The sequence below is a fragment of the Acromyrmex echinatior genome, chromosome 10, assembly GCF_024713525.1.
Source record: "Acromyrmex echinatior isolate Ae372 chromosome 10, ASM2471352v2, whole genome shotgun sequence".
In the NCBI taxonomy this organism is placed as follows: domain Eukaryota; kingdom Metazoa; phylum Arthropoda; class Insecta; order Hymenoptera; family Formicidae; genus Acromyrmex; species Acromyrmex echinatior.
In genome coordinates, this window is record NC_141861.1 from 5,548,137 (window position 1) to 5,563,610 (window position 15,474).

The 15,474-nt window shown below is 36.4% G+C and overlaps 1 protein-coding gene across 10 annotated transcripts in view; it reads left to right on the forward strand.

Moving 5' to 3' along the window:
- The window catches only part of LOC105151373 (Dpr-interacting protein kappa), a 196,235-nt gene that overhangs the window by 151,821 nt on the left and 28,940 nt on the right, over positions 1 to 15,474 (forward strand). For 6 of the 10 annotated variants that reach the window (XM_087410242.1, XM_087410244.1, XM_087410246.1 and 3 more), the window contains exon 2: positions 4,923 to 5,012. In XM_087410242.1, the coding sequence (XP_087266368.1) occupies positions 4,923 to 5,012 (90 nt within the window). The remainder of the gene's footprint in view (positions 1 to 4,922; positions 5,013 to 15,474) is intronic. The other 4 variants (XM_087410245.1, XM_087410248.1, XM_087410247.1 and 1 more) reach the window with 1 other exon arrangement.

A 15,474-nucleotide genomic window follows, 5' to 3' on the forward strand; every position in this document is an offset into this window, starting at 1 on the left:
TGGAAACGGTTCGAGAAAATACACGAGAACCGCGGAAATATTACTGTCATAACGTCACTGTCATACGCATTTTGAACAATGAAGTTAATTCAACCAAAAGTGTTGTATGTATAGTTGAATGTAACAAGTTAACGCTTATCACGTAATAATATTATTGGTTTACAAAGGCATATAATCTATCTTCATTTTTCATTTTTTATATTTTAATTCGCTTAATTTGATAATCAAAACAATGAGGGACTATTTACTAGAGGAAAATGGAGGAACGCGAACATCTAAGGGAAAATCGACAATTATTTATCAATTAATAGAATAATCTTTATTCAAAAACTACTCCAATTACTTGGCTTTAAACTACAATAATTAACATTCATATATTATCAATATAAAGTGTAACTTTAAATTAAAATAAAAAAGCTGCCACGTGGGACAATATCGAATCAATTTTGTTTTTTGTTTAAAATTATAGTTTACATTGATAATATATAAATGTTATGGGTTAAAGCTAATATACTTTAAATAAATATTTCTGTAATTGATAAATAATCATCGAGTGTATTTAATTTTTCCCTTAGGTATAGGAAGGTTTATAATACTTCCATTTTCTCCTACATTAAAATTATTGCAAACATATAATAATATTTACCTTGAATTCGTATGTTTTATGGTCACGTGTTATACGGTACTAATTGTAAGCGTATACTGGACTATCATCGGATACGAGAAATGAGAGGTTATCACTACTGTAATATATTCCAATAGTATTGTTCGCGTTTATCCCGCATTCGCAATTTCCCCAATCTCCCTTATATCTAAATGGAGAAATTATTAATTATACAATATCTCTTCTGTAAAATATTGCATTTCTAGTAACTTTAATTTTTTTATTTATACACATATTATATACATTTGTAATAAGTTACGATGAATTAATATAAATCTTGAGACAATAAATTTACAATAACTTTATATATAAATAAACTTTTTTTATTTATCAATTAGTCACATTATAGAAGAAATAATAAGGTTATTGACAATAAGTTTAATGTGACAGTTATTATTTTACGAAGGTAAATAAACGACAATATTGTATAGAAACGCAGCGAATAAACAACGCGAAGAAAGTAACAATAATTTGGTGAGGTGCCTCGATTTTTCAAGCAGGTTCATTATTCTTTCTTGCGATTTCTTTTCTTTTTTTTTTTTTACTGTTCCTTCTGGTATTCCGGTTTCTTGATAAATAGTTCCTGGCAGTTTGACCTTTCGATGTGAATTCACGAGAAAAGACAAATCGATTCCGTTCCCTAGTGACCCGATCGTCTGTAACAAATATTACATCGTTCGATAACCGTCTACAGCGTTTTTATGTTTTCATCGTTTTTGAGCGAGATAAAGAGTCGTGCAATATTAACTGTCTTGAATTCTATGTTTTTCGATGAACGACTGATCATTGTTTAAAATATCTCACAATATAGAATAACGATGTTACGCCGTATATAAAAATTTCCAACTTATTTGCAACGATAATCCTTTTTCTACCATCTTTCTCTACATACAACGCGCTTCTATGGCTGTTGTTACATTACCACGTAAAGCGCGGGCTACGTTTCACGAAGTTTACGTGGTGGAACGTAAAGTAAATACCGCTGACTTGAATAGTCTGAACTGCGTAAACCGGGTATATCGCGAGCCAACATGTATGTATCCACGTCGCTATCACGATGAAAGGTTGAAGCTCCGAAAAGCTGTCTCCTGATTGCGCGTAACTGTGCCGGCGCCAAGATTGGTCCATTAATCTTACCACAGACGCACGCGATATCGCAGTTTCATGAAGAGGCTACGTCCTAAATAAATGCCGCCGCTCGAAACATCGACGCCATAGTGCAGAAAATGCAGTTGCGCAATTGCACAGTGGTGGTTGCGCCAGTGCCGAATGAGAAAAAGAGAGAGAAAGAGTGAGAGAAAAAAAAAGCGACACGGTAGAATGGCTCGTATGCGAACTCCAACAATGAAACCTTCCTTAGCAGTGCACTGTTAGCGAAGCTCGAATGGAACAGCGGTCGTGGTCAATGGATGGAATTCAGTTATTCAAGTTTGAATGTAACAAAAAAGTTGAAAACTCGATTGAATCGCAAAGAAAAGAGCTGTAACAAAAATACCATAAAGTATAAAAGAATACGTTGTTTCTGTGATTTTTCTCATGCAGCTAATATTAAGCTAGAAAAGATTTAACTTGTACGAATATTAATAATAACTTTCACATATATCGTAACATAACTATAAAAATTAATAGTATAAGACATATATAAATTTGATGGCAAATTTTTACAAAATGTATATTATCGTTTATTGTAAAGTTATCTCCTAGAATTATTATAAATTTTTTGCCAAAATCAAAGGTAAATGAAACGACGCATTTTGACAAATTTATGCTCGCTATTAATTTATTACAACACGCCGTACAATTATTCGCAGAGTGCTCGTAATTGTAATTTCAAATTTTCACTTGTGCGCGAAGGACACAAAACATGCGTATATATTGGCTTTTACAAATTTACATTTCCCTCGTGTAATCTACTAGTCTCGTGCTCATAATGCAAGTAATTTTACTCTCTGTCATCTGTGAATGTAATTATCCTCAAGTTGCTCCGTGGCTCGCATTTATGAGACGCACGAAGTTATATAACTATTGGGGAAGCACCGTCACTGAACATCGTTAAACTCGCGACAAACGGTTGTCATAATCTCCAAGTTTAGATAGTTTCGTCACCTCGAATTCGCTGGAAAATATCATAACGTTATCACGCGTTATCATCCACAAAACTCGCGATGATTCGTATGCACTGACCTATATTGCAAGTACATACACAATGTACGATAGCGTTATTTTATATTTTTTTAGTTAAAATAAACTATTTAATTCCGAATAGAATGTGTAATTTTCGCTAATGGATCTGGATAATTTAAAGAAGGAGACAGAAATATAACAATTGTAGAGGAAATTTATTGCATTTATCTGTTATGTTGACGTCACTTCTACAAGTGTAATATGCAAAAGACTATAAACAGAAGCCATTGTAACAAACGTCCATATATCTTTTCCGATATAAAACACTTTCAAAAAGTAGCGAAAAAATAAAACAAAACTTTTAATGGAAAAGCTTTATCTTTGCTTGTCAGAGAGATTTTTCTTTTGAAAAAAGAATCAAAAACTGTACCGTCATTAAATTAAACATTGCAAATAGTATAAGAGTCAGTAGATAATAATTGTCGGATAAAATAACTAAATGTATTTGTATCATCAATATGTTTACAAATTTTATTCTGATTCGGCCACAGGTTATGATGCACTTGTGTTCGCTTTTGTTATCGATAGATTTAATGGCTGTACACGAGCCATAGAGCGTCAGATTTATTTTTCAACCGTATAAAAAAGCACCATGAGGTATTTTAAAACAACATACTGTAATTTTACACTCGTCAGGATTCGGCCGAGTCGTCAGTCATTCAACATTCTACCTTTGCATAGTGCAGCGGACGATTTTAGACAAATGGTCGAACGAATGACGAAGTCGCATCGAGTTTCGTAACATTTATCCTTGATCAACAAATTTTGTATTATGTTACACATTTTTTTTGCTACGCTACTTTTTCGTCACTAGTTCAATCGACGCGTTATTAGATATTTTTGATCATGAAAAATCTCTACTTTTATAAATTTTTAATTAATATTATTCTAATGTAATTTTTGAAATTATTTTTATGTTATTATTGAAATTATTAAATTTTCCACATTTCTATTTTATACGCCATCATGAATTTAAAAAGTTTTCCATATAGATACAACTTTTTGTATATTATAATGATATATTAATCCACTTTTATGATCGTCATGTTTAATGTGATAGGGAAGATAAATTTCTCATAAGTCTCATAAGTTGTGCTGTCGAAGTGATGCTCATCACTTATGAACAGTGTAAACGATGTTTCTGGCGATGTATGTTCGTGTTCGTCGTATGTCACTTGTCACTTCGATGCACCATCTCGTACATAAATCTGTGAAACTGTGTCCAGATGACATGTCGTGGACAAAATATTGCTAATATGTGTTGTTACATCTCACCACGATGATTTGCAGTGATCAAGTTCTGTCAATTTTTCTAGGTTATCTATCAATTTTTTGAATATATTTATCATGCACTGAAAATTGACGGATATTAAGTTATATTTTCGAATATGAAGTTCTATTTTCAGATATTGAGTTGAATTCTTTGATATTAGAATTAACGTTGCATCTAGCAACAATAAACAAATTTTTTGAACTTGTATCTTCAAAATACACGCTATTGTAGCAAAATGATATAAATAGAATCTCATAATTTTGATATTTTATTTGCATTATATAGAATATATAGAAGAAGATTTAATTCTCCCTTCTCAACTTTACAAACAAATATTTTGGAACAGATATAAAGGTCAATGCTGTTAGCGTAGAGCAGGTATTCTCTGTATCAGAATATCCGTCCGTTAAACGAGTCCAGGAGTAATATTACTCCGATATCGGAGTACTCGAAATCACGGGTTCGATTTAATGGATTTCGATTAAACTGATTCGCTATAACATTTTTGATCTAATCGGATTTTCGATATGTTTCACGTATGCTCTACGATTTCTGATACTGTTTCGCTGTTGATACATCGTTGTTATGAACCTTGTAGTAACAATCGAAGCTTGCAGAAATTAATTTACTTCAGTTGATATCTAAAAAATGAATTGAATACGCGATTTCTCGATGTTTTAGTAACAATGGTTCAAATAGAGGAATTGATAGATGAAGAAGTAAAATTCTTTATTAATTGTTATCTTAAATTTTAGTCGCTTTCTTTATCCTCTGACATTTCTGTGCTCTTTTGTGTTACAGGACGACAAGCGAGGAATCTGTTACCGGGACAATCGTCGGGTCATCATCACGGTACGCAGGATGCATCATTATCGGACAGTTACAATAACAGTGAGTGACCATACGTTGACGAGCGCAATCCAGCTGGAAATCACTAGCAAAAGCTGCTAGATCCCGTGGGGATGTTGCGGGAATGCACTCGATGTCGAAAATCAGACTCGCATGGTTGCACGTTGCGAGTGTCAACCGGGACCGAGCATTATCGTCCTTGTTGTTTGCGTTAAAGGCCAAAATAAACTATGGAACACCAGCGCTTTTGCGTTACGTTAACGGTCATTGCACGTGTACAGGACGCACGTGTGTACGTATTGTATATATCGTATGTAGAGTCGCGGGCACCTCATGAAATGGGCCATTTCGCGCCTCGGCATATCCGCTTGCTTGTAAAATAACTTTTCCTCTCCTCTCTGCCGCACGATTCGATTCTTTCCCGCACCACCAATCTCGAACTCTTTTCGATATTACACTACGACGATAAACCCGTGGTGGGCTTATCGCCGTATCGGGCGCGCAGATTGTTTTATATGTATAATCTCTATTGAAAATAATCCCCTCCCTGGAGCACATACGCGCGCGAATGCCGTCGCCTAGCAATGGATTTTTATGCCGTCCGTTTTTTGTGCCACGTATCGATCATTACGAAACGGTGAGCGCCAACAAGTTTTTTGTCGAATCGCATGGCTGCATAATGCAGGCAACAAGCCATATATTGCTCGATGGATAGCGTACGTCAAACGTTGGTGAAGTAATAAAAAGCGATATGTCGGTACAGTCGTTTTAATTTTACGAGCAGTTTCGTTACTGCCTATTAAAAAGTGACATATGTATAATTATTTAGAGCAAAGCAATTTTCTGTTATTGTGTGTGTATAACGCGACTGAATTACGCTCTTGTATAGAGCGAATCAGAAAAATAGATATTTTGGCTTTTACGTGTGTATTATGGTTTAATACATATTACTAAAATGCGGTATAATGCAATATTATCCATTACTTGGCTCCATTTTGACTATTTTTCGGCTTTTTGAAATTTAATTAAATTTTTACTTTTTATACAAAAATAGATGAAAAAATAGAAGAACGTATTTAAATAAAAAGGGTTGGTTGCCACATCAATAATTTTATATTTGTGAAAATATAATCCAGTTGAATATTGAAAGAACAGGTTTTTGTTGCACAAAATTACTGTATCTTTTATTAGTAATTACAAAAATGGAAGTGCATGGTTCATTCTGTAAATATAATTTGAATATCAAATAACTGACAAGATTATCTGTATGTATAAAGATTACTAAATATTATATTTTATTTCTCACTTTAACTGGTATGATTTTTTAATATTGCAGCTACAACACGTTACCTCGGTGTATTTTATTACGATGCTCTACATTTAGAACATATGATTATCGTTTTAATAAGTATAAATTCTCAATGGAGAAATCTTTATTTTAATAGATAAATTTTAGAAGTATACTTCATGAATTGAAATGAATTTTCCGCAGCTTTAACTTTTTAGAAATAGTATCGTCTTTTAAAAAAGTTTTTTTACTATTTTTACTAAAAAAAAAAAATGATTTGTAAGCGAAGAATTTATCGATATCTTTAATAATCGATATAGTCAATTGATATAGACTTTCTAGCTTGAAGCATTGTACTCTCTAAAAGTAAATCAGTATTGATAAATATCATTATTTACTGATCAATGTTATACTTGTAACTGCGATCAACAACGAATATACTGCTTTTCAGTAATACATTGATTCTCTCATTTTTAGAGAATATACATATTTTAGTGCTTATATTTCCATGTCCTTAAATATAACTAATTTATACAAATATCAAATTTGTACCGAATTTAATTTTAAAATAAATATTATAAATTTGGAACACTCGCTTCTAGAGAATTAATATTTGCATATTTCTTATCGGTTAATATTAGAGAAACCCGAGGGTAGGGACGGTTCGACGAGCAGTCAAATCCCGACGTCAGATAAAAATATATCAGTTGCACAAAAGTAAGATGAAATCTCGCTCAGCTCCACCACATCTCGCTCATCTGTACCGCCTGCCCACCCATTTCGCCCACTATCACCCGCTATCGCTCTCCTCTCGTTTCTGCACGTCCTCGTTTTCTTCGTCAGGATTCCTCTGCTTTTTTTTTGTTCGCGAAAATCCGCGATGGAACCTCCGTGCGGAGAGAAGTTTCGGTATGCAATGGCTCTCTAAGTGCCCCTTCCCCGGCCTCTTCGTCGCCATCCTACATCTCCTTCTATTTGCCCGTTTCGCGCCGATCGATATTACCGACACCCGTGATTCCGAAGCCGAGTACCGGCTTTCGTAGCGGAAGGTAGTAGAAACGCGCGGCGAGACGCAATGTCGGTGTTCTATGGAACACGCGCGAATCATTCGTCACAATAGTGACGTGCTACCGCTCGACTTGCCATTCCCTTGCTATCCCCGCAATTTCTCTCGTTCCTAGAGAGAGAAGTCTATCGCTACGCGCGCGTTCGATGTTTCCTTCCTTCCTTCCTTCCTTCCTTCCTTCCTTCCTTCCCTCCTTCCTTCCTTCCTTCCTTCCTTCCTTCCTTCCTTCTTCCTTCCTTCCTTCCTTCCTTCCTTCCTTCCTTCCTTCCTTCCTTCCTTCCTTCCTTCCTTCCTTCTTTCCTTCCTTCCTTTCTTCCCTCCTTCCCTCCCTCCCTCTCTCCTTTCTTCCTTCCTTCCTTCCTTCCTTCCTTCTTCCTTCTTCCTTCCTTCCTTCCTCCTTCCTTCCTTCCTCCTTCCTTCCTTCCTTCTTCCTTCCTTCCTTCCTTCCTATTTTCCTTCCTTCCTTTCTTTCTTCCTTTCTTCCTTCCTTCCTTCCTTCCTTCCTTCCTTCCTTCTTTCCTTCCTTCCTTCCTTCCTTTCTTTCTTCCTTCCTTCCTTCCTTCCTTCCTTCCTTCCTTCCTTCCTTCTCTGCTTCCTGACTGATTTCCATTCCTGTTTCCTCGACGAAGAGAATTCCCCTTTTGCCCGAAATGCGATCTTACCGTCGTCGTGTGCGCCGAGACTAATCGGTAACATGGGCACTCGGGAAATCTTACGATCTGACCAATTCTCCGGAAAAAGGAACGACAACTTTTACGCTTCAGACGGAACCGACGTTTCTTTGCGACGTTAATTTGCGATGTTTCGCCTACGTAGATTTCTCATGAGATTTTTAATATATAGATGTTCTTTGCGTTGCAATCACTACAATGGGCGGCAAGAATAGAGGCAGCATATCAACTGTAATGCATATACACTTCTGCATGAATAAAATCTGTGCATATAAAATCGAATGTGGAATCTATATACATTATATTTATTAATTTAGACTAATTTATTTCTTTTTTTGATATAAGGTTATAATTAATTATTAAAATTTTCTCACATTTTGGTTTAATATTTTGTTGTGATGTATATGATAACAAGGTTGAGACTGAGAATTTCGTGTAACTGCCATTATCGCATTCCAACCGAGGCGAATTCACTTTACATTACACAACCCAAAAAAGTTTTAATCATATCGCATTAATAACGTAAACTAATCAGGTACCAGTTAGACTGTTAATTAACTGTCTCAACTGTAGAGAGGATGATGAATAATTTAATGTTTACGGTTCGTTTGCACCCTAATCAACCGAGTCGCCTGCGTTAAGCGGGCAATGTGGGAAGTTGGGGTTGTTTAGATAAACCAAGGAGATGGCATTATTTGGAGGGAAGTTTACTCGTCGGGAGACAATCACATTCGTAACTAGACCTCGCGCTGTGAATAAGAGCTGAATAAGATCCGATTGTAATTTGCGGAAATGAACCGATTGTCATCTCGCTGATGTGTATGTGAATGACGATGTAAACCGGAGAATAGATGGATACAATTTCTATCTATCAGTGCAATATAATTATTAACAATATTGATAAATTCTAAATGTTTATCAAAACTAAATAATTTTGATTATTCAAGAGTTAAGACTAATATTTTTATAAGTTTAAATGAGATTAATTGGTATTAATGATATATATTTCAATTCTTGTAATTGAATCATCCAAACATAGATTGATATTAAAGAGAGCTATATAAGCATTCTGTTTCAAGCCAATACTGAATATGTGAATATTAATTTATGCGTTATATAATTATTTTATATTTACTGAACGCTATCAATATTGAATAATACAATATTGTTATCGGTACATAAATTTTACGTACAATGAAATAATACTTTTAATTACCAAAATTTTCTATATATTTTACATTTTTACTAATAAAATATTTATAATTTAAATCTTTATAGACATAAATAACCTAATTATCAATTCAAAAGAAAAAAAAATTAATAAAACACTAATCAAATTTAATTTTGAAATATAGAGTATGAAATTCAATGTCACCTCATAACACTTACCAAAATAAAATATTCAATATAAAACTACTTAAAAATTGAAATTATTTATTATATTTTCTGTTACAATACCGACCATCAGAGAGTCTGATCTGATTATACATAATGGGTTGAATTTTTAAAAACTCGTTCTGATCCTTTTAGCATGACAAATTGAACCTCCTGATGATCACTGAAAGCATAACTTAACATTCAATGAGTTCGCATTTGTATATAAAATTTATGTGTTAATAGCGTTCCAAGGTTAATGAAGAATGTTACAAATTACCGCAATCGTATTGTAATAATAGAAATGCAAATTGGTACGAACTGCCATTAAATATACAAAACTAGAATATTAATTTACGTTTTAATCTATATTACGATTATGTAATAATACATTTCGTTACATGATTGCGCTCGCCGCAAAACTCGAATAACTCCACCTCGGAAACCTGACATACCGTATTGCAAGTAATATTTATCCTCGTTAAGAGACAAAATCAAAAGCGATAAGGGAATAAGGGACGGAGTTAGACCGAGTATAAGAAGACCGTGCTTGAATCTTAAACTAACCGGCACGACTACCGGCGCATTTCGGAGACGAAGTGCTCAGGCGCGGGCATGAATATGAATGAGTCCACGGGGTGATATTCTGAAGTGCGAAATAAAATAATTTCCTTCGTCGTAGCTCGCGGCTTCGTGTTGCCGCGGAATATGCACGAGGCAGACACAGCGTCATTGAGTGACTGAAGACTGGGTGAGGGAAGAGTGCAAGAATAAAATACGAGTGACGAACGTAGAAGAGACGTATGAGATACACGCGAACCCGCTGAGCCCGTTTCTTTATCGTCGTGGCGAACGACGTTTCTCTCGCGTTTCTATGGTGTGATATTCCGTCTGTCGAAATTTCCGACGGGATGGTCTGGAAGGCAAAGGAGATACGCAGAAATGCGATGCAGGAGAGAGAGAGAGAGAGAGAGGGGGGGGGGGGAAGAGCGACGCTGCGAGTGGTGAATAGTTAGTAAACGTTAAGTAACTGGCGCTGTATCGACCTGCCAAGTGTGTGCATATCGGATTTCGGCGACGGCGGCGGAGGCGGTGGCGGCAGCAGCCTCGAGGCACAATTCAGCGAGATATTACATTTAAACGGGACTTTATTTACTCAGCCGACTGCGTTACTCCTATGCCGCGGTACACTCCCATTCCCTTCGTCTTTTCTCTTACCTACTACGCGTTTCCGTACCAGACGACACTTCCTGCGGCTATTATCCAATGTGTCGCCCGTTCCCCGCAGTTATTCCACCTACAAATCGCTACCAGATGGGGAAAATTAAATTAGTCAGGGCCACACTTGTAATTATAACCTGGCCGCCCATCTCGGCCGCTTTTACCACGGTCTTACCACTGGTCTTACCAATGTCTCGCTCTTACTACTTTCGCCCGACTTACCACGCACGTAGGGGGCCGTCGGTAATAGCAGTAATTTTTCCTACCTTAATTTCATGCAAAACTTTCCAGCTTTAGTCGTCTACATCGCGAATGGTCGTTCTCTTCCTTTTTCTCTCTTTTTCTATATTTTTTTTTTATTCTTTGAGCGTAAAGTGAATCTGCACGCGCGCCAACCAGAGATGGCAGAATCGGGGTGGGAATATTAGAAATATTGGCCGAGTATATTTTTCGCTAGAGTCACCTCGTCCGCAATGCCTCTGAGGGGTGGTTCCGCATATATATGTCACGCGATACCCTTAGTGGTTCCCAGCCGTGCCTCTGGAGTGCTTTTAAAAATAATGAAGATCACTTTCTCTGCTCTGTTATTTTCTTTTTATCCGACCTTCCTGCTTCGTCGAGCTTTCCTTTATTGCCTGATTTATCGCTTGACGTTGCAGTGTTAATATATTTTCCGTGGGATTAAATCCTGAAATATGACGACTTCGAAACCGAGACTGCTTATACAGTTCTGCAAGAATGTAGAATTTGCGAGAAAATGACTAATAGTACGTCGTTGAAAGGCATGAACAGAGATATCTGAAACTTTCTTACGTGATAAATAGAGATGAGATAAAGAATCCCTTAATTTATAGAGTTTTTTAATATTTCGACGCAAGTCTCCCCGCCCCTCTTTCCTTCATTAGGTTTCATACTAAGAAATATGATGGCAAAATTTAATGACGTTGTTTTTCTTCTTATGTACACCAGTCTCTTTATCTCCTCTTCGTTTACATAATTTTCATCCTCTCTTTTGAAATGTTGTAATTACAGTCGGTACTTTAGCTTACAAATGTCAAAGGAGAGGGAGTTTATTATCCGAGAGAAAGCAAAGAAATCTGAAGAACTTTGAAATTCTTTGATGTAATTTTGTATTGATTATTAAATAGTAGTTATTTCTTATCTTAATTTTTCAAGCGTGAGTTTGTTAAAGTAATCTGAGTGTAAGATCTTTAGCGATTTCCGCGTTTAATATAGGAATGTTCACGTCATGTTTACCGCTTGGTACATAATACTTGTCACGGAAAGAGCCGGAAGAACAACAATGCTCGTTCTGAGAGGAAACTCATGACTTTCATAAGTCTTTGTGCGTTTTCCGAGCGAGTTACCCGAGCACGGGCTCGGCAACTTGTTAAAATTCCATCGTGATTTCCACGCGAAGCTGCGAAGGTAGAAGCACGTCGAAAGAAACGATGCCAGCACTCGGATAATCTCGTGGCACAGATTATTGAGCACGTTTCGCACAAGTCCTTTTCCGTTTACTTCAGTAAACCAATAAACTCTAACTTCATTTCAGGTAAATCCCTACGAGTTTCATGTTCGAACCATTCGATCGGCGAAGATTTTCTTATCTGAAAGGCTTGTCGAAGCGCGCAAATTGACTAGCTGTATCGGTGCGAATATTTATACTTGTACTCAAACATTGCTGTGCAGCATAAAAATAATATTTTATGTGCCAATATTTTTTTGTTTTAAATACAGTTTACTTTATATAATTGAAAGCAAGAGAGAGAGAGAGAGAGAGAGAGAGAGAGAGAGAGAGAGAGAATACGGATGAAGAGGAAGATATCTTTTATATATTATATAATATATGTATATACATACAGATTTATTTTAAAATAATACATGTCCCAATAATATGTTAGTAAATTGTTTGAAACTTTTACTATTACACCATTTCATTGTGATGAGATTGCGATCGAATCGAAGATAGTTATACATACATATAGTTCTGTTCTGTCGTCTCTCGTCGCTTAAAACCTACATTCAGCGTGAATTTCATTGAAATAGTTTGCAGTAAAAGTTTATTATTCCCGATTGAAGAGCTCTCCACCGAGTAGGTTCGTGTGGACGTCATACAGCTTTAACCGTTTCTCGAATGTCGCGCGTTTTCAACAGACGAGAGGAAACTTCTACCCTCTCCCTCCCCTTCCCCTTCTTTCCTTCTGACAAACGTCTGAAATAGCGCATAGAACAATCGGCAATGTTATCTCGCGTAAGATCTTGCTTGATCGAAATACCTAGCGGAAATGGCCGGTCCAACTGTTAACTTCTTTCCGTACGCCTCGACGAAATAGTCTCGCTCGATTCGCCTGGCGCCCTCGCCGCAGTTCGCTGCAAAATGCAGATACAGCCGGCAGCCGAAAAGCGGAGCGCAGTTTGGAAATGAAATTTCGCGAGAATTTATGATAGTTTGCACAATAAAAGTTACCGTAGCTATCCGCGCAATCGTATCCCATGATAGAACCGCGGTATATATAACGTATATATAACAGAATATTCGTTTTACACTCTACACATCGGGGTTGTACGATATGCCACGGGATAAAAATATACGATGAAATAACAAACGCAAATCAGGACACAACATTATATAATGTAAATCGTGTGACTGTGTTTAATTCCGAGTCCACCACAAACGCCATCCGCATTTATTAAACTTGTGTGCATTTTTTGAGATTATGTTTGTGTTTTAAAAGCGGTATTTTTGTTATCGTTTTAATTGTTTTCTGAAATTATTTAAAAATTTTAAAATATTTCAAAATATTAAAAGTTTAAAAAAATTCTACTCAGTTATTTAATATTACGAGATAAGAGCACGCTGTTTATTGTAAATCATTACAATGCAATAATTACGCTTTATTTTAATTATGCTAATCAGAAATTATATTAAGTGTAATGTAAGAAAAATCTGTTTGATATTTTAAATTTATTTTAGGCGGAATGTAGATAATGAAAGAAATCTACAGTCTGCGGTTTCTTCCTAATCGTCGAAAGAAGTAATCATTATTGCATAAGCGGCGGCAATATAGCAACAAAAAGCAAAGAGGTAGACAAAGTGAGGCAGGAACTTAATGAGAAACCATTGAATCACCTTTGGCACCGAAGTCTGCCGCCAAACGCTATTGCGACGCGGTTAAAGGTGATGAAGTGTGCTAAGAAAACACCGAAGCGCGCCGGTGAAAACGTGGATAGACAGACGTAGGGGCTGCTGCCTCTGAGGCAAGAAGCGTGACCCTTAATTTCGTTTCTCGTTAAATCGTTCTTTAACGAGAAAATAAGGCTGTCTTTGAGTCAGAACTCTTGAAATACAAAGACGCGATTTCCCTGGCGGTATGTACGGTAATGTCGAATGAAATGAGACGTAAACGTCACAGATTAAACTGACGTTCTCTTTGCCGCAGTTGTCACTGAATAGAATTCCGAATTTTATACAATTTGTCAGTAGTCCATCTCTTTATCCTTAAAAACACACGCTTAAAGTATTCAAACTGTGAATCTCATATAATTCTTAATAAAATATATACGTCTGGCAAATCGCTTTCTTAAACGGTTCGTGTTTACATGGCGATTAAAGTGACAAGTATTTTAAGATCAGACTATATAATAAATAGCTCTTGTACATTTCATGGTTATTGTTATCTCCGTTTAGATAATACGCGACTACCGAGAGCTCGCGTTAAATACCTATTCCAAAACTGTTCGCAGGTACGTGATGATGGCAGAAATTCATATTCATTAACTGCGGATTGTTATGCACGAAATTCACGGTATATCTAGTATGTAATGTATTGTGTCTTTCGAGCAGAGCCGAGTCATGTTATTAAGCACTCCGTGCCATACCGACACATGGGCTTACCTTAATCAAAGCTTGTTAATCAGTTTGATAACGACTTTCCGAGGACGTGCTTGCGAATTCCAACAGTTTCACTCGATTCTGACTCCCATTATCATTAACACGTTGAATACTCTGACGGCCATTATGACAGTGGCATGTCTCGTTGATGTGCGCATAAAATTTAACATACACTGTATTACCGATCAAGTTGAGACAATGGGTGTATTTACCCAGACTGGAATTTCAAGCTTATGAGAAATTTAAAATAAAATTTGAATGCTTAGAAATTTATTGATTTATCGAATTTTTCAATGATTGTACAGGACGTACGAATTTTTTAAGCTACGTTAAAAGTTTCCAGACTCATCTTTTTGATGTAGAATACAAAAAACTCTCATCCTTGAGAAAAACTCTCACACTTGAAGAAAGTTGCATGTACAAAACCATTTCCTCTGACATTTTACCATCGCAATGAATTTCAAGTTGCTTCAAGCGCGTTATTCGTTTTTTTTTTTCATCTCCGCCGTCGTAGGCGCGACAATTAACACTGCGAAGTGTTTTATAATAATAAAGCACTTGGGGGCATAATTAACACTGTCCTGTATCCGCGCTGTCGCGCTTGAAAGACCTAAAAGTAACTCAAACTTATCTTGAAGCTTGTCTCTCTGTACTTGTCTTTCACTCTCTTTCCTCAACGATATTTTCCACTCCATTCTGCTTCCTTTCTTCCATCTTTCTGTTTCCCGTTCTCCACGAGTTCTTTGTCCCTATAAATAATTCAGATGCTCGGAACGTCGTAAAGACATTAACGAAGGTAAAAGCTTTTAAGGGAGACCGGCCTGAATCCTGAACTCGTTACACTGCTTTAACGATAATAACTCTGCAATCAGGTCGGACGATGTATTGTCTAGACATGCGTGCAGGCGTGCCAGCATCAAACATTTGTAAGTGAATAATAGTCGAAGTGATTAATCAAGTACTTAGCTCGCGACAGGTTTATCTTGATC